We start from the raw sequence: 20,803 nt of genomic DNA, 5'->3' as shown, positions 1-20,803 counted from the left end.
TTATTCATTGGCCCAATTTACACACACACACACAAAAAAAAAAAAAACTAGAGCATTTCAACAATAGAATTTTTAATTATTTGTAATTTATACTGATTATTGTATTGTTTTGTAACTGCTTATATAAATATCCACAAAGATATATTAATGTTCTTTGTGGGATTTTAAGATTAATTAAGAAAAGTATACTTTCATTAAAAATTTAGATTTGGGAGTTTTAAAGTAAAAATTCATTCCTAAATATCAGTTTCAAGCAAATATTAGTTACAGTTCTGAGAGAAACAAAACCAATAAGAATATGTGTGTGTATCTGTATGTATCAAGAAATTGGTTTTCAGGTATAGATTCATAAAATTGCAGAGGCTAACAATCAAAATCTGTAGGAGAGGCTGATAGACTGAAGACCCAGGCAGGAAACAGTTGATGTTTATCTTGAGTTGGAAGAAAGTGTGGAGGTAGATTTCTTTATGCTGGTGGATGGCAGTCTTTTTCTCTTAAGGTCTTATACTGATTACATAAATCTCATTCACATTATGGAGGGGAATCTGCTTTATTCAAGGTCTACTGACTTAAGTACTAATCTCATCTAAAAAATACCTTCATAGCAATATTTAAACTGGTGTTTCACCAAATGTCTAGTTACTATGGCCGAGCCAAGTTAATAATAAAATTTGTTTATTCATTTTATTAAATTTGTCTATATGATTTTAGGGTTACATTTTTACTCCTCCATATGTATGTTCTTATGCTTCAATCGCCCTCCATCAAACCTCTGGTGCCAGTGCCCTATTACTTCATAAATCCCCTCTTGACTTCTCTTGGATCCCTCTGGTAACCAGTTTATTTTTCATTAACTATAAGATTTGTCTTTGCTGTAGTTTGCATTATTTTTATTTTTTTGCAGGGTAGGGGAGTATTTATATTCCACAGATAAACGAAGCCATCCAATATCTGTCTTTAACTTTCTGGCTTATTTTGCTTAGCAAGGTCCATCCATTTTGTCCCAAAAGGCATTATTTCATTGTTTTTTTTTTTTTTTAATAGATGAGTAGTGTTGCATTGAGTATGTATTCCACAATTTCTTTATCCAGTCACCTTTCAATGGCCACTTAGGTTTATTCCATGACTTGACAATTGAGGGAAGTTGTGATATGAGCATAGAAGTACATAAATCTTTTTGTATTACAGTTTTACTACTGTTTACTACAGTTTTACTACAGTTTTTACTACAGTTTTATTACAGTTTTGGCAGATACCTAGCAGAGGCAATGCTGAATCACATGGGATTTCCATTTTTCTTTTTAATTTTTTTTTTAAATTATGGTAACATTGGTTTAAAACACTATATATTTTTATTTTCTTAAGGTCGCTCCATACTATTTCCCATAGAAGTTGTACCAAATTACATTCCTACCAACAGTGGATGACAGTTTCTTTTCCTCCATATCCTTGGAAAATTTGTTGTTTCTATTCTTTTTGATAAAGGCAACTCTCACAAGGGTGAGATGCTATCAAATTGTGGTTTTGATTTGTATTTCCCTTAAGTGATGTTGAACAAATTTTCATATGCCTGTATTGCAATTTGAACGTATTCTTTAGCTCGTGACTTTTGCAGCAGCATGGGTGTTTTCAGATCTTATATCCAAATATTTGATCCATTTTGAATTTTTGTGTGTGTGGACTTAAGTATGGATCTATAATAGTTAACATTATTTTGCATGTGTTTCTCCATGTTTCCCAGCACTATTTATTAAAGAGAATTTCCTTTCTCCATTGCATGGTCATGCTTCTTTATTGATCTTCTAAAAAAAATAGCTGACCATATTTTTGAGGGATTTTCTTTGGGCTGTGTGTTCAGTTCCATTGGTCTGTGTTTCTGTTTTCTGTTTCAATGCCATACTGTTTTGATTACTGTTGCTGTATAGTATAGTTGGAAGTCAAGGTGTATGATGGCTCCATTTAGCTTCTTTTCTCAGAGTGAATTTGGCTATTTGGTACCTTTTTAGTCCATATAAATTGTATAATTGTTCTAGTTCCTTGAAAAAAAAGTCACTGGGAGTATTTTATACCATTGATAGGTATTACATTGAATATAAATGCTTTAAGTAATATGGTTATTTTAACAATGCTTATTCTTCCTATACATGAACACAGATTATCTTTCCATTTCTTTGTCTCTTTTTTTCATTTCCTTTGTCAGAGTTTCATAGTTTTCATTGTATAGGCCATTTCCCTCTGTTAAATTTGTTCCCAAGTATTTCATTCTTTGTGATGCAATTGTTAATGGTATTATTATTAAAAATGTCCATTTCCTTTGATACATTGGGCATATAAATGCAACTGACTTTTGTGTATGGATTATGTCTTCTGCCACTTTAGTATTTCTATTTCTAATAGTTTTTTGGAAGAGTTCTTTGGGCTCTATAGGTATATTATATATCTGCAAATAGCAACAATTTCAATTGTTCTTTTACAATTCAGATTCATTTTATGTCTTTTTCTTGCCTAATTGCTCCAGGTAGGACTTCCAATACTGTGTTGAACTGTAATGATGGCTGTAGACATCCTTGCCTTTTTCCTACCTGAGAGATATGTTTGCAGTTTTTTTTACCACTGAGTATGTTTTTGGCTGTAGGCTTGTATATGGCTTTTATTATGTTTGGATAGCATCCTTTTACTGCCATTTTATTGAGTATTGTTTTTAAAGATTTATTTATTTATTTATACAAGCACTGGGTACAGTCAGAAGGTGAGAGAGGAGGGTGAGAGAATTCACCAGAGCCAGAGAGGGGAACCGAACAGGCAGACTGACGAAATACACTGCTGAGGGGAGCAGTGGGCCCAGCAGGAGAGGTCTGCACGCCATGTGTGACCCTCGCTGGTGGCCGGGGATCGAACCAGAGCTGCAGAGGCTGTGGGCAGCTTCGCAGCCCAGCGCTCAACTGCTGGAGCCACCAGGAGAGACCCTTATTGAGTATTTTTTAATCATAAATGGATATTATCTTGTGGAATACTTTTTTGGCATTTATTTAAATGATTGTGCGTTTTTTTGTATTTTTGTTGTGATCTAGTTAATGGCATTGATTGATTTATGTAGAATCAGTCTTGCATCCCTGGAATGAAACCTGCTTGATCATGTTGAAAGATTCTCTTAATATTTGCTGTATTCAGTTTGCTAGGATTCTTTTGAGGACTTTGGCACCTATGTTCATCAGGGTTATTAGCCTGTAGCTTTTAGATTTTCTTTGCACTATCTTTGTTTGGTTTTTGGGATAAGGATAATGTTAGCTTCATTTTATGTTAGGGAGCTCTCCTTTGATTTTTTTTTTTTTTGAAGAGTTTGAGTGGAATAGGTATTAGGTTCTCCTTGGATGTTTGGTAGAGTTCACTGGAGAAGCTTTGTAGTCCTCACGTTTTGTGCTTAGAAACACATTTTGATTACGCTTTCAATTTCTGTGCTTGTGATTGAACTGTTTAAGCTGTCTCTTTCATCCTGGTTAAGTTTTGGAATGATAAGTCTACAGATTTGTCTATTTCTTTGACATTGTCCAGATTATAGAGACATAGTAGGTTTTTTTGATATCACCTCTTTCATTTGATGATTATATTTTCTCCTTTAGTAATCCTAGCTAATGGGTTGTCAATTTAATTTTTTCCAACAAACCAGCTTTTGATTTCACTAATCCATTATACCATATCTTTGTTTTTAATTTATTTATGTTCTAATTTTTATAATTTCCATCCTTCTACTGATTTTTGAATTCATTTGTTCTTTTTCTAATTCCTTTATCTGTAAGGTTAGCTTGTTTATGTGAGGTTTTTTGTTAATGTTGTTGTGTATTGCCTTGAAATTCCCTCATAGTACTGCTTTTAGAGCATACCACACGACCTGGTATTTTGTCTCTCCATTTTAGTTAGTTTCTGAATCCTTTTAATTTTTTCTTGATTTCTTCATTGACTCAGGAGTTGGTCAGAAGCACTTTGTTTGGTTCCCACATATTTTGTTTTTTTGGTTACTTTTTCTGGTTAATTTCTAGCTTTTTACCATTGGGATCTGAGAAGATGTTTGATATATTTTATATTTTAATGTTTTCTGAAAAATGATTAGTGTTCCAGCATATGATCTATTCTTGAGACTGTTTCCTATGCACTTGAAGGAATGTATGTTCATTTGTTTAGAGGGAAGGCTCTTTAAATGTTTATTAAGTCCATCTGGTCTGTTCCAACATTTCATTTAAAGCCATTATTTGAGTAGTGTGTTGACGTTTCTAACAATAATTGTATTTTTTTCAATATGATTGTTATGTCTCATTTTTATAACTCTTTCCCCTTGTGTGTTACGTACATAAACATGAGTATAAAATATATCTTCTTGGTCAGTTGTTCCCTAGATCATTACGCATGCCCATCATTGTCTCTGATGACCTTTTTGGCTATAAGTTTAGTTTGTCAGATACAAGAATAGCAGTTCCTGCTTTTCTCTCTGTTACTGGCTGAGGATATTTCTCCAAACTTTGAGTTTGTTTTTGTCTTTCAGTTTTAAATGTGTTTCTTGCGATCAAAGTATGGCTGAAAATATTTTACCCAGTTCATCATTCTATGCCTTTTACTTGGTGAATTCAGGACATTCACAATTAGGGAGATTAGTGATATGTGATGTATATTAACTGTCATTCTGCTTTTTGGTTTTTCATTGTTTTATGTTTCTTTTGTTCTTGTTCAACTTGTCTGTCTGCATTCTTCCATTTGAATGGCTTTGTCTAATGATTCTCTCAGCCTCTTCATTTCTTCTTCTGTGTGCCTCTGTTCTAGGTTTTGGGTTAGTGCTTACCATGTGGATTTTATCAAGCTTACTATACTTTAAAAAGTCCTTCGTGGGCTGATGTCGACTCCCTGACATTTAACTATACAGGTTCTGTTCTTTTCCTCCTTTCCTTTAGTGTTTTGTTGCTGACTCATAATATTCTTATTTATGCTTCTAATTTTTAATTCCTATTGTCAATTTGCTCAGGGTTTTGTGTCTTGTTTTTCATCTTCATGTAGAATAATCAACGTTTCTTGTGTGGCAGTTCTGGTGGTGATGAACTCCATTAGCTTCTGTTTGTCTGGGAAAGACTGTATTTCACCTTCACATTTGAATGATAATTTTGCAGGATATTCCTGGCTAGCAATTCTTATCTTTTAAGATTATGAATATTTCATTCCACTCTTTTCTTGCCTGGAGGGAGATTGTAGCAAAATTTGAGGAAAGTCTAGTCTGGATGCCTTTGTATATTACTTTTTTAGACTGCCTATAAAAGTTTATATTTATCTTTGATTTTTGATAATTTAAGAATGATTTGTCTTGGTGTAGTCTTTTTTAATTTAGAAATTTGTGTGTTTTTTCTACTTTCTGGGTAGTTATGCTTAATTCTTCTGTTAGTTTCAGAAAATCCTCATCTGTTATTTCTTTGAAAAGTATTTGTGCTCCCTTCTCTCTTTTCTCCCTCTGGAATACTCATTATATTTATGTTACTGCATGTGATTGAGTCTGATATTTGTCATAGTGTCCTTATTTTCTCTAAATCTTTTATTTTTCTGGTTAGGAGATATGTAAAAAATTTGAGCCTTGTATTTCTGAAATGTTCTCTCTGCTAGTTTAATTCTATTTATCTTCATATCATTCTGTCCTATTTTGTGTTATTTGAATATTTTGAATCTCTTTGATGATCACTTTCCTTTCTGGACCTCCTTTCTATAATCTTGTATCTGCCTATTTGTCTTTGATGTTTCAGTATCTCATTTAGCATTTTTATTGTTATTTTAAAGTATAGAGACTAAAATGATAGTCTCTATTTCTGTGTCCTTTAATGTCTGAACTTTTATTATCTTTTTACTTTTCCATCTTGTTTTCAGATCTTCCTTGCTTCCTAGACATATGTGTTGCCTATTTGCTTTTTTGTAGTTGGGTTACTATGAGTTTAGTTTTGTTCATCTTTCTTTTTTGCGATGGTGTAAAGTGACAGGAGGACAGGCAGGGTCTTAAATACTCAGTGACTGTCTTGTGGAATGAGGTAGTTCACCTCTGCCCCTCTCTTCTCCAAAGCAAGCTCCATTCAATGCTTCAGTTATCTCAACTTCCCACCCTGCCTCCTTGCTCCTCCATATTGTGGCAGGGACCTAGGCTGTAAGTACTGTGTCCACGTGAGTCTTTATACTTGAGTGGCAAGTTCTCTTCCCCATGTCTTATTTCCTTTCCTGTTGAACTTGAACCAATTCTAGCAGAGCTTCACCTGAAGTTTCATTATTCTCCCTCCATTAAGGGGGATTAGAGGATCTTTTCTTGCCTGCACTGGTGATGAAATTCCCAGTGACTCCTACCATTCCCACACCTGCATGTGATTGTACTCCTTGCTGTGAAGTCCATGAAATTCACTGCACCCATATGCCCATAGATGGCTAACCGCCAGCCTTTTTCTCAGCTGGGGTATCTTGTTTCCTGGCCATACTCTCCTTCCTTGCAGCAAGCCACCAATATTAATGCAAATCATTTATAGAAAAGTTCTGCTAGGAAAATTCCAAATCTTTGAGTGAATTTTTTTTATAGTTTTATTAATAGGGAAGGTGATTCCAACCTCTCTATTGTGCTATGGAGTGAATTTATACCTACAGTTAACCATTACAGTGTACACACACTCACTACAAACCCACCCAGTCATGGAAAATATCTGTGTATATATATTTGTATAAATAAATATTTTCCACGTTTACATGGGCATATATACATAGATTCATATCCAAAATAAGTATATATTTGTGTGTTTAAGGATGTTATAGCCATATAACTGAACAGATATACTCCATAAATATATGAGTTTTAATATATATGAGTTTATGCACATGTGTGTGAGAAAGACATCTACAAATGTTAAAGAATTTTTATTTATAAAATCTTGATGTGGATATAGCTATCTTAAATTGCCCAACTGGGTGATTTGGAATGTTAAATATTTTTATTAGGACTCCTCTGTATTATTAATTTTATTTTCCAGCATAGTGTCATAAGTGTGTACTGAGTACTAGCATCAGGGGCTTGAAGAATCCTGATAGCAGTTGCACTTTTAAATCTGATCTGAAATCATTTCTGCATCCTCATTTATGAAGTAAAATGCATAGTCAAGAAATTCCACTGAGGAAATCATTAAAGCTCCTGTTTAAAATATTCTGAGATAATTATGTCTCAGATTTTGCTGTGATAGAGGAGATCTCTTATATGCTGATGAGTGTGTTGGACTTCTTAATTCAGATTTTTAAAGAGAGAGAAGAAGATCTGAGGCGCTTGTCTCGCCCATTGGAATGTTCTTGTTTCCGAACATCTATCTGGGACGAAACCCTCTATAAGGTGTGTATATGTCCCTGAATTCCCTTATTTTAAGAGCATGATAAAAGCTAGAAGGGTATTATCAAAACTAAAAGGTTTTTAATTCTTAGCCAGCTAGATGTGTTGTACTAAAAACAAATCTACAATAAACTGTTTGGAAAATATCAGACTTAACCTTAAGAGATTTTGGTTTTGATCTTAGATTGTGTCGACATACCTACCAAATCACACTGAATTAGCCAGTTTGGTCATGATTAACTTGATACTGATCTTCGTGACAACAGAGGTTTCACTGGCCATCCTCTATTTTGACCTGTTGTGATCTCAATGCTGATTGGAGCTGTGTCTAATATTCAGGTACCTCTACAGGATATAAACTAGTCTGCCTAGAAGAACAATATTTAGGGGAGAGATTGAAAAAGGGAATCTTAGAATGAGGCATGCTATGCCTAGAGTATGTTAGCATCAACATTTTTGCCAAATTGGAGACTAGCATTCTTTCAACCAAAAGGATTGTTCCCATTGCTGGAATGGATACCACACTGCTTGCAGTAGTTGTAAAGGTTACAACAATAGCTGTGTTTTGGATGAAGCTGAAATTACCTTTTGGGCACATAGACTTCCTTATCCTGCTTCCTCTCTTTCTTCTACCGATCTAGTGATTTGAAAGATGGCTCCACTTATATCCTCCTGTGGTCAGACCTTTCCTTCAGACTGCTTATGTTATACATTGACAAGTTTGACTCTGGGTGGGAAAGCATCCTTCTCTGTCATTGGTAGCTACAGCTTCAGTATCAACTGCATCTGACAAGTATCTGCAATCAGAAGCACAGAAACCTGATTTTGCAAGGAGAGAAACTACTGGACTTTTAAAAGAGCCATTGATTTATTTTTTTAACTAATTCATTTCCCCTCCCCCCCCAATATTATATTAACCCAGCCTCACTCTAATGACAGATCATTTTGCGATACCTATGTAGGAAGTACTATCCTAGATTAATTTGGGCTGAATTTCTCTCAAAGCCTTATTCCCATAGAACAGGTAACCATGAATAAGGATGGACATGATGCACTAAGAACCAACTGCGGTGTGAAGGATGGCAATACATAGCACGGCCAAAGACAATTGGCTAAACACTGCTGTGAGTGACAATGTCTCTGCTGTGGTTAGCTTTGGTGATTTCCCCAAGGTAAATTCAGCAGTGACATTTACACGGACCTGGGAACTTGGAACCGGAACCCCCATACCTATATAATAAAACTAATTGGAACATAGACATGGCTGTATTAAGTCACTGTTGCATAAAGCTGACTTAAATTTTTATAGTAAGTTTTAATCTGAAAGCACTCATTTCATACCTGCTTGATGCTATTCAACACACAATAAGACCAAGTTCCTGCCCTCTAGTTGGGGAGAAAAGAACATTGTACAATTTAACAGACAAATTGGAGTGAGATTGAAGGAAGTATTATAATGAAAATTCAAATTAAAGAGCCTTAAATGAATATAGGGGAGGTGTGGTTAATTTCAACTTTTTAGTTTTACTCCTCTGGATGAAGTCAGTTTTAGGCAAACACAGTGGGCCATTTTTAATTCCATTTGATCCATAATTTATATAGCTGACAATAAGCTTTTTGGATTCATAATGCCACTAATTTCTCGTGTATGTTATTCCATGGAGAGGAGTGGCCATTTGTCCATGTGAGTGATATTTCATGAAGTTGATTTTTGCATATATATTAAATACAACATTATTAGGTTCTAATCTCTTGTTACATGGTTGTACTTAAATGTCTGTCCATATTTGAATGACCAGAATAGAAGCTTTTACTCCAGTAGATCAGTTTTCAACTTTTTTCTAAGACAACTTGATGGAATTAAATGATTTGTTTTTAATTATCATTGGAAAGAAGTTTCTCCAGCATTTTGCAAAAGTGTTTTGAGATTTTAAGAAATCCAACTGAACGATAAAAATCCCATGTTAGCTTCATTTTCTCATTTTATTTGTGTTATATTTGTTATCAGTATTTGTTTGGGACTCAATTATCACCATATTTTGCTGTCTGTACGTTATAGTGAACTTATTCATTTGCAAATGTCTGGAACTGGCTGCCTGTTACTAATATTGTTCTGTGCTTCTGTTCCGTTAGGCTTGGTCCAGCATTGTTTATCAGCTAATTCCCAATGTTCAGCAGCTGGAAATGAACCTAAGGAATTTTGCTGAAATTATTGAGGCTGATGAAGTGCTTCTATTTGAGAGAGCTACTTTTCTGGTGAGAATTTTCTGCTCTCCAGATATACTTCACTTACCATCTTCTATTCAGCAACAGAGAACAACATACTACCACTTTCAGGAAGACTCTTTCCCTCTTGTCATTACTGCACATGCATAGCCTTATTTATAGAATAGTACAGTAATGCATTGCTTAATGATGAGGATATATTCTAATAACTGTATTGGTAGATGATTTCATCATTGTGCAAAAGTCATAAAACGTGCGCAAACTAAGATGGTATAGCCTACTACACACCTGGACTTTATATAGGACCTATGTCTACCACCATCAGTGTGGTCTATCATTGACTGAAATATCATTGTGCCACATGTGATTGGGTTGTTAGCAATAGCCCAAAAGAAGACCTTCAGTATATAGTGCCTTATATGTTAGTAAAGCTTAGAGTTTTATAGGTATGTCTTATTATAGAGTTTAGATAATTTTATTTTGGCTAATAATCATTCATTTTTGTTATAGGATTCCTATTTACTATGAACATCTATTATGAAATGAAGGATATTTTCCTTTTGAGAAAACTTGTATTCCTATCCTTTCTGCAAAAAAAAAAAAGAGTTAAAAACAATTTTATATGAAGTTTTATTTAGCTAGCAATGGTTTATAACATTATGTAAGTTTCAAGTATCCAGCTATATGATTCAACATCTATATACCCATGTCATGATAATCACCAAAAGTCTAGTTTCCATTACAAGAGCTGTAATGATTAAATCAGTGGAAAAGCTGAGCTCAGATGGACAGGTGAAATGAGAAAGAGGGATGTTGACATTTTTATTTTACTTATAAATTCAATTTAACAACTTTATTAGCGCTTACTTTGTGTGTGATCCTAAGGGGGGTTACAAAAACCAATTATTATAGTAAATTTTTTAAATAGCAGTAATAAAAATTAATTTGAGATGTCAAAAGAAGTGTTGATCACCTTAGAAAATGTAACTCTCAGAGCTATTCACTGTAAATTGTTTTCTGAGCTCTACCAATGCTTGGTGAATTTAGACTTGTTTATTTAATTTTTTGTTTTTATTTTAATTTTGGTGTTACGTTTTTGCTCTTCCATATGTTTACATGTTCCATTCACCTTCCACCAAATCAGCTATTCCAACATCCGTTTGCCTCCTTTCCCCACTCCCTTCTCCCTCCTACTCATTCAATTCCTTCACTAAGTCCAAGATTTATTCCTGTTGTATTTTGCATGTATATATTTTTTGGTTATTTATATTCCACAGATGAGTAAAACCTAATCTGATACCCGTCTTTCACTTTCAGACTTATTCACTTAATATAATCACTTTGAGGTGTATCCTTTTTGCTCCAAAAACCTCTGTTTCATCTTTTTTCACAGCTGTATAGTATTTCATTGAGTATATATTCCACAAAATCTTTATTCTTCTATTGAAAGACACTTAGTTGATTCCCTGACTTGACAATTGTTGAAGGTGATGCTATGTACATTGGCATACATAAATCTTTTCATATAGAATTTTCATATTTTTAGGATAAATACCTAATAGAGGTATTGCTGATTCATATGGAATTTCTGTTTTTATTTTAAGAAATCTCCCTACTGTTTTCCAGAGAGGCTGCACCAACTTGTATTCCTACCAATAGTGAATAATAAGAGTTTTTACCACAAACTCACCAACAATTTATTAATTCTATTCTTTTTGATATGGGCCATTCTAACAGCAGTGAGGTGATATCTCATTGTGATTTTGATTTGCATTTCCCTTACAATAAGTGATATTGAACAATTTTCATATGTCTGTTATTTCTTAATATCTGAAGTTGGTTCCTCTTCTATATAAAATGGAGATAATATCTATGTCATAGTCTTATTGTATAGGTTAAAGTGGCCTTATCAAAAGAGTTAGCATATAGTTGACAAAATATTAAATGTTGGTTCCTTTTGCTATTATAGCAATGGAGGATAGAGAATGCAAAGTGTAGTTTTATGAGGCCTCCCTGGTGGTGCAGTGGTTGAGCACTGGGTTGCGAAGCTGCCCGCAGCCTCTGCAGTGCCGTTGGATCCCCGGCTGCTGGGCGAGGGTCCCACATGGTGCGCAGACCTCTCCTGCCATGACCGCTGCTCCCCTCAGCAGTGTATTTCGTCAGTCTGCCTGTTCTGCTCTCCGCTCTGGCTCTGGTGAATTCTCTCACCCTCCCGCACTTCTGACTGTACCCAGTGCTTGTATAAATAAACAAATAAATCTAAAAAGAAAAAAAGTGTAGTCTTTACCCCTTCCTTTGTAGAAACCTTGTTACCCTAGCTGTATTTGTGAACTATCCTTCCAGCTAGCTGGTACAGGTGAGTCAAGGAGTCCTGACAAGAGCATCTTTCTGCTTCAGCCCACTGGCAGAGGTCATTTGCTTTGAATTACACTACCCTAAAGACTGTTTTTCCTGCTGGTGTGAATAGCAACAAGCAAGTGAGGTAGTCTATCTTCATATACATGACATGACAGAATTTTACTTCAGCAGTTTACTTCTGCCAGTATCCATCACACATGATCATAGAGGTTAATCTAATATAAGCTCCCTGTTCTTCACTAACTCTAACAGGTGGCTTTAGTGTATTTTGAAGACTAAGTTTAGATATTATTGACTAGTTTCATTGAGGGTATTGAAGTCAAATAAGGGGGACTTGTTCCTCCATTTATCTAAGAATTGTGTTTTGAAAGTTTCATATGCTTTCATTGAACTGCTCTGCAAATTTTCTTCTGGTGAGTGATTCAGTTTTGCTTCCTATGAGAAATTTACATGTATATAATCAGCCTGGAGGAAATACTCATATGGTTTTATTAAAATCTGAAAGTGTTAGGTGAAGTATTTTTGACATGGTGTGGATGTTTGTCATGAATACATTTATTTATAAATTCAGTACATTAAGTAAACCTCAAGAACAACTAAGGATTTTTATTTATTTTTTTCTTTTTGTTTTATACATTTATAAATCAAAACCCATCCTATGAAATATTGAAATAAGATATTTAATAATTGAAATGAAGAATAATAGCTATGAAACAAAATAGATAATACTTTAATGACCTAATAAAATTATAGAAAATGTTCCAGGGTGAGTCCCAATCCATGGGGATATTGAAATCATGCACAATGTTGGCAGGATATAGGACAGGAGAGAGCCAGGTACCAAATCTACCTTGAAGAATAGAGCCATAATGGGCCTCCCCGGTGGCGCAGCAGTTGAGCGCTGGGCTGCAAAGCTGCCCACAGCCCCTGCAGCACCGGTTCGATCCCTGGCCACCTGCGAGGGTCCCACATGTTGCACAGACCTCTCCTGCCATGCCTGCTGCTCCCCTCAGCAGTAAACTTTGTCAGTCTGCCTATTCTGCTCCCCACTCTGACTCTGGTGAATTCTCTCAATCTCCCGCGCTTCTGACTGTACCTAGTGCTTGCATAAATAAATACATACATACATACATACATATATACATACATAAATCTTAAAAAAAAAATAGAGGCATGTACCTGTCTTGAGGAGTAGCAGAAGTGATATGACTATAGAACATGGAATTAAAGGATATTGATTTTTTTAGGTGATTTCTCATTATCAGTGTAAAGAACAGCGTGATGCCCACAGATTTGAGAAAATCAGCAACATTATTAAGCAGTTTAAACTAAGCTGCAGGTAAGAGATCTTGTGTTATCTATATATCTCTGGAAAAATTTATTACCATTTTTGAGAGTTTCAAATAACTAGTTGATTATACTTCTATAGTCATGTATTATTTAACAATGGTGATATGTTCTGAGAAATGCATTAGTAGAAAATTTTGTTATTGTGCAAATGTAATAAAGTGTTATTATACAAACCTAAATAGTATATAGTCCACTACAAACCGCAGTTATATGGTGTTGGCTTTTCGGAACCACCATGATATATATGATCTGTCATTGATGGAGACATTGTTAAGCAACACACATTTTCAAAAAGGTTTCTTCAATCAAAAAGAAAACTAAAACTCTAAGAGAGCCTACAATTGACTGGGGTAAAAGTCATTATCCTTTAGTGCAAAATCAACTGATATAAAAAAAAAGCATATGAAAAATATATAAACAGAGCACCCTTTTGGGATGTTTAATAATACTTGGGGAGAAATAAATTTAAAAAATTCATAAGAGTTTTAAAAAAGTAGAAAGAAGGAGAATTTGCCTTACCAAATAAAAAGATTTACTATAAATATACAGCATTTAAAATAATGAGATACTGACTAAGAAATGGTACAACACAGAGAGTACAGAAATGCTGAACTATGTTGTCTCAGCTTTGGTTAAATACAATTTGAATCTTAGCATTGTGAATATAGGAAGAAAGAGAGACTCAGCATTATAATTTAGTAAAGATTCAATAATCAAAATTCTTACCCTGGTAAAACTTCGATGTCTAGACAATAGAATAATTTACTCATTTTATGCCTTAACACAGTTTGAGACTTTCTGACATGTTTATGCTAATATTTTTAAAAAGAAATAGAAAATGACATGCATATGTTACCTTGTTTATTTTAGAAGTGGACTCATTAATTGAATTTCAATATAATATTCAAAAGATATAGTTACTAATCTAAATGATAGGAAGTTTTAACCTAAGCTTCTTAAATACTAGAGAAATCTTTTTTTAACAGGAATTTTGGTCTAAACCCACTTTGATTTCACAGTCAATAGCAAGTCCTAATCCACTTTCTATCTCAGTCACTTTCCAAAACATGTTAATTCAGCATTAGAGCTTCCGTGCAAAATAAAGTAGGATTAGTGATTAACCATCTAAATGAAGTGATGATTTGAGGCATAATACTATGAAAAAGTGTAACATAAAAGATAAGAATTTATTATAATGTTATTATATTTACTAATTTTTCTCCTTTCTCCTACTCCTATAGCAAGTTGGCTGCCTCTTTCCAAAGCATGGAAGTCAGGAACTCTAACTTTGCTGCTTTTATTGACATCTTTACATCCAACACTTATGTGATGGTTGTGATGTCTGATCCATCCATTCGTAAGTTTAAACTTAGCTGACATAGGTTCAAAACTATGTGTTCTTTAAACTAGAGTTAATACTTTTTAGATATTATAAAATTATTTTATAGTGAGAATGGTTGCATAACAGTATGAATGCACTTAATGCCACTGACCTTAAGCATACTTAATGTACAATTAAAAATAGTTAAAATGGTAAATTTCTTGTTAGGTTTATTTTACCAATTTTTTAAAGCTAATATAGTACTAGTGGTAAGTAGTTTTTTAGTTAATACATATATATGGAAACTTAAAAAAATATTAGACTTGAGTACTTATTTCAAAAATCAAGTTACTAAATTTACAGTTTTTAAAGAAAAGAATGCATTATCACCATTTAGTCATGTTCTATATGAACTATTAATGGAGACTATCCCATTCCAAGGCTGTAATTGAGTAATTTTATGTATTGCCTCATCTCAAATTTACACATAACAACATTCTTTGCTGAATTCTAAGCAATGGGTATATAATATAGTTAGAATGTAAGAGCTTTACCTAATTCTGTATGTAATGTGATTTATAATAAGTGTGTGTGTGTGTGTGTGTGGTGTGTGTGTGTGTGTGTGTGTATGGTCTTCTTTGTACAGAGCTCCTAATACTTGTGATTTCCTAAACAGTAAGAATACTGTGAAGAAAAAAAAAAGTAAAGAAAGAAAAGAATGTGTGGTTTATATACTATGTGGTATAAATTTTCAAGACTAGTCAATCTGAATCCTGAATTATAATTAAAATTATTCAGCCATTTTGTATGTTATTTTCCATTCCTAAGTACTATATTCCAACTTTTGTGTTATGGACATAAAGGGAGGTATTTGGTGCTTGCATGTCATATTAGTCATATCCCCTAACTATTGAATTAAAAGTTCTAGCATTATTTCCAAGATGTTCCCAGAAATTTGAATTATCTCTGATATGTTGACTTTTCCGACCTTAGGTTAATATTAAAATGCAACATTAAATAAATAAATAAATAAATAAATAAATAAATAAATAAAATGCAACATAAAATAATGGGTTTATAACCTCAAGCCTAAAGATTTTATAAGCTTATTTTTTAATCTCTGTTTTTAGAATATAAACAAATCTACTTATCCGGAAAATTAAATGATGGTTAACTTGGTACCTCCTATCCCTGTATGTTCTCTATGATACTCATTAATGGATTTGGCTCATTTGTTTTTAATAGTCAAACTTTCCTTTAACTGTCTGTACTTAATTTGTTGGGTATCTTCCTCCACCTCAGCCTCTGCAGCTACACTGATCAATATCCGCAACGCCAGGAAACACTTTGAAAAGCTGGAAAGAGTGGATGGACCAAAACAGTGTCTTCTCATGCGCTAACATTGCCAAAATGTTTCAGAAAATAAATTGAAATACTATTTCTTAATTAATCTTAATGTTGTATTAGTATATGTATGCTCTGAAATACTGTGATGCTACCATTTCTGTATTCTTCCCTACTTCCCAGTTTATCTTGGATGCTATTTACTCAAATAGCCAGTGAAGAGTTAAAAGATAAGCTGTTCATAAAGTTGGTATGACATAAAGTAGGTGCTTGTATGTGTTCTGATAACAGGTTCTTCTACTAGTGTCTTTGTTCTGATGACCTGGTTCTAATAGCTGTGTATGTCAAATTTCCCTTTCCCAACATTGTGTTGTATTCCTTGTGAGATAGTACCTATGTTTGGAATATACTGTTTTCTCAGCATGAATTAAAAATATTCTGTAACTTCAATTGAAAATAAACTTGCTGTTAGGAATTTAAGTGTCTATTTTTCTGTTTCTTTGTTTCTTCAACTTTCCCCTAAAAGTAAATCAATTTCTCAATTATCTTAGGGAACGGTGATATGCTGGTTGAGAAATAGTACAAAATAAAGTTGAATGGAGGCCTCCCCGGTGGCGCAGCGGGGTGAGCGCAGCACTGGGAAGCTGTCCTCAGCCTCTGCAGCGCGGGTTTGATTCCTGGCCAGCCAGGGAGTTACCTACATGGTGCAGCAGACCTCTCCTGCCTTGCCCAATGCTCCCCTCAGCAGTGTATTTCAGTAGATCTGACTGTTCTGCTCCCTGCTATGTCTCTGGTGAATTCTCTCACTCTCCCATGCCTCTGGCCTGTACCCCAGCTCTTGTATAAATCAATAAAAATACTTTTAAAAAATATAAAGTTGAATGGGAAGGATAGAGCCAGATTATAGCCTTAAAGCTACCAGAAAAGTTTAGATAGAATGTGATAGGAAGTAGGAAACAATTGTAGGCTTTGAGGAGGGGAATTATGTGAAAGGAATTTGAAATAAAGTTAACCTAAATTATATGGACTGATGGATAGCAGTTGGAGAAACTGTATACAGACTTGAGGTATGTTAAAAGTGTTATAGGATATAACTAGAGAAGGAATAAAAAATTGAGGGAAAATATAATTTATGACATGTAGTCTTTTTTGAGTCAAGAATGGTTAATTTTATCTATTTCATACATAATATGTAGTGGGATGTGCATTATGTTAATCAAGTAGTGTTAAAACTTTTTTAAGTTGGAGTCATATTTTACTTAATCACCTAAGAAAAAGATGAAGCATTGTCAACTGGGAGAAATGGAGCTTGACAACTCTAAAATTACTCAAAGACCTAAATATTTTCAGTTTTCGTAGGTAGGATAACAAAACATAACAACATGTAGGGAATCTATTGCACAATAGACTCATCTCACTTTGCTAGTCTCATGTCATGAAGAAACTCCTTCCAGACCACCAGAACTTCACCTTTACCCATCTTAGTTTTTTGTATTCTTTGAGATAATACTGGTTTACAACCAATGTACATTATTTAGGGGAATAGGTTCACACCTCAGATGTATGTTACTGTACCACCCCCAACATCAAGTCACCTATAGTCCTTTATCCTAGGCTGTTGAGCCCTCTCTCTGCTTTACTCCCATGCCCAGCTATCCCTCACTATCTAGTAGCCTCAATTTGCAGTCATTCTTCTAGTGTTTGTTTTGACTTAGTTTTCTATCAGTTCCTTTGGTTATTTTCCTTTATATTCTACATTATGAGTGAAATCATGTAGAATGTGTCTTCCTTCTTCTGACTTATTTCACTTAGCATAATCTCCATCTCCATTACCATATGATACAGCAATTCCTTTCCCCATCTTATCTCCAGTTGAGAGCATTTTCACTGAGAAGCAAAGAACATTTTGTCTTTTAGGTAGCCTATATTATTAGTTTTAAAAGAACTGCATGTGACTAATTTTGTTAGCAGTTGTATTAATCTTCAACAAAGGAGTGTTTTTTTAAGTAGATGTTTCAGAATCCTATCCTGTTATCATCTAGGAAAATGAAAAGAGTAACTGAACCAGGGGTCTGTTTCTTAACTGATATGAATCATTCCTTGACTTGTTCCCAACATCCTCAAAATCTGGGATTGAATTTGAGAGAGTTACCTAAAACTGTGCTTTTGCTTAGGATATAGATAAATGTAGACATTAAATAAGATAAGCATGAGGAAATAATTTGCCCTTGGTTAAGCCCTTGCTCAGATTCTAGTTATTACTTGGATTTAGAGGACATATAACAGGATGAAATATTAGAAAATTAAGGTTATGATTTTGATACCGGAATTGTCAGGCCTAGTCTCCCAGCCAGGAACAGATTCCAGGCTGCAGGGGCAGCGCTGAGTCCCAGCCACTAGACCCCCACGGGTTGGTGTCTCATGAAGCCGCAGCAGGAACTTCACAGACGATCAAGCAAGTAAACGAGAAGAGGCAGGTTTGTTTAGAGAAAGAAAAGTTTATTGAGGAGAAAAAGAACAGAAATAAAGTGGGACTCCCAGGCCAGGGAACCAGGCCTGGGAGGGTCAAGGAAGCCAAAGTGGAGTTGTGTCTCAGGGAATATATACCTTCTTTCCCTAATTGTTCTAAAGCTCCACCAGTTTCTTTGTGATTGGTTAGTTCTCGGCTGTCTCACTTAATTTGCTACTGAGTGGGGGATCTTCACATTCCTTATCTAACAGGTTTGTCTTTCCCCATTTGTTACATCTTTATCTTTATGGCCCAGTCCTCTGGATGGGCATCCCTGCATTGAAGTTAAACAGCTGCCCTTCTAAGTTGTCCATAAATTAAACCACTCTCCATTTCCCCAATTTCTACCTCCCTTTATCGCCTGAAGGAAACCAAGGCCAGCGTTAACAATGTTGTTCTTGGTCCTGGGATGTTTGTTTTTCCAGGTGGAATTAGTTACACTCCTTTTGCTGCCCTTATCGCTGAAGCCTTCCTCAATTCTCCAAGGTCCCCTCCTGCAGTGTCCCTAAAAGTGCCTAATTCCTAGCTTGCCCTGTGTCTCAATTTGATTTAATCCTTTTATGGTGATGATCAGCTGGTCTTTTGTCATTGAAGACAAAAAAATATGAGAAAGATATTTTCTCAAGGATGGAGCCATTTTCAAACTGAAGAAAACACAAATGGATAGTGAAGCCATATGCTTCACGATGGAGAGAAGAAATCAAAAATTAAAATGTGGAATTAACGATACAATCAAATTATGCGTTCTTACCAGTGTTAGCAGGATTGAGGTGGTTCTTAAATTTGAGCATGCATCAGAACCATTTGTATGGGGATTGTTAAAACACTCTGCTACCCCTTATCCACCACCAAGAATAATGTTGCAATGGAAACCATTGTGGCGTAAAGAGTATGGGTAGTAATTTGTTTAGAGATTGAGCTTTATCCAGTTTCAACCAGTATTGTTTGCTAACTAATAAGATATGAAAACTTAGGTGGGTTTTTGAATGGAAACAGAGCTACTTTTAATTCAGCATTTACTAATAGTCAGATAAATGTCATTTAAGTTTTGTCTCATTTAATCTTCACAAGAACACCATAAGATAAGTGCTATCACTATCCCATTTAATCAGGTGGGGAGACAAACCAAAGAGAATAAGAAACTTGCTCACAGTTATGTAGTAGTGATAAGATTGAGATTTAAATTCAATTAATCTAATTCCAGAATTTGTACACTGAACTTTAACCTTGAAGTTATATGGCCTCCATGTATTTAAAGGTACTTGTGTTGTAGAATGTGAGGTGAACCCAGATGTGGTATATAGCTATGATATTACAACTATGTTTACTAATTTAGAAATAGTAAACCACATGTTTGTGGCCCTGTCTTACTCCACTATTCACTGGGGCTTTGACACAAGAAGTTTCACCACAGTAGGTAGTGAAAAGCAGAGTATACAAATCAATTAGAATCAAATTTAATATTGAAAAACAAACTTTTCCTAAAAGACAAGGATGTTCACTTTCACAGCTACTATTCAGGATAGTATTGGAAGTCTTAGAAAAGTTAGCCAATACTGGAATATATAAAAGGAATCTAAATTGGAAAATAAGTGATGTGATTACGATTTGCACAAGACATAATAATACATATAGGAAACCTTAATCTCTCTAGTAAATATATATATATGCTATATGCCATATATATATATATAATATATATATATGCCATACATACACACACACATATATAATGGAAGGGTACAAAATCAGTACACAGAAATCAGTTGCACTTCTTCAAACAGTGAAAGAACTGGGAGACAAATCAATAAAAGAGTCTCATTTATAATTGCATCAAAAAATACCTATGGGGCCTCTCCGGTGGTACAGTGGGTTGAGTGCAGCACTGTGAAGCTATCTGCAGACTCTGCAGCACCAGTTCGATTCCCGGCCAGGCAGGGAGATTCCCACATGGCATAGCAGACCTCTCCTGTCCCACCCACTGCTCCCCTCAGCAGTGTACTTCAGTCCTTCTGCCTGATCTGCTCCCTGCTCTGTCTCTGGTGAAACCTCTCACCCTCCTGCGAATCTGGCCTGCATCCCAAAATACCTATGAATAAACTTATCAAAAGAGGTAAAAATCTGTACAACAAAGAATATAAGACATTGTTAAAAAAATGGAAGGCATGAAGAAATAAAAAGATATTTCCTGCTCATGGATTGGAAGAATAATCATTGTTAAAATGGTCATATTTCACAAAGTAATATACAGATTCAATGCAATCTTTACCAAAGTTTCAATGGCAGTCTTCAAAGAATAGAACAAACATAATAGAAT

The 20,803-nt window shown here is 34.7% G+C and overlaps 1 protein-coding gene across 5 annotated transcripts in view; it reads left to right on the top strand.

Moving 5' to 3' along the window:
* Window positions 1–16,452, top strand: part of RRAGB (Ras related GTP binding B) — a 32,209-nt gene extending 15,757 nt beyond the window's left edge. For 4 of the 5 annotated variants that reach the window (XM_037512342.2, XM_037512340.2, XM_037512339.2 and 1 more), the window contains 5 exons: window positions 7,286–7,381; window positions 9,512–9,634; window positions 13,210–13,301; window positions 14,554–14,669; window positions 15,936–16,452. In XM_037512342.2, the coding sequence (XP_037368239.1) occupies window positions 7,286–7,381; window positions 9,512–9,634; window positions 13,210–13,301; window positions 14,554–14,669; window positions 15,936–16,033 (525 nt within the window). In that variant the 3' untranslated portion in view covers window positions 16,034–16,452. The remainder of the gene's footprint in view (window positions 1–7,285; window positions 7,382–9,511; window positions 9,635–13,209; window positions 13,302–14,553; window positions 14,670–15,935) is intronic. The other variant, XM_037512341.2, reaches the window with a different exon arrangement.
* Window positions 16,453–20,803: the final 4,351 nt, after the last annotated feature.

Source organism: Talpa occidentalis, unplaced genomic scaffold (genome assembly GCF_014898055.3).
Source record: "Talpa occidentalis isolate TD23 unplaced genomic scaffold, MPIMG_talOcc4v2.1 talOcc4.15, whole genome shotgun sequence".
Taxonomy (NCBI): Eukaryota; Metazoa; Chordata; class Mammalia; order Eulipotyphla; family Talpidae; genus Talpa; species Talpa occidentalis.
The sequence above is the reverse complement of the archived record's forward strand: the minus strand, read 5'-3'. Positions and strand labels throughout refer to the sequence as shown.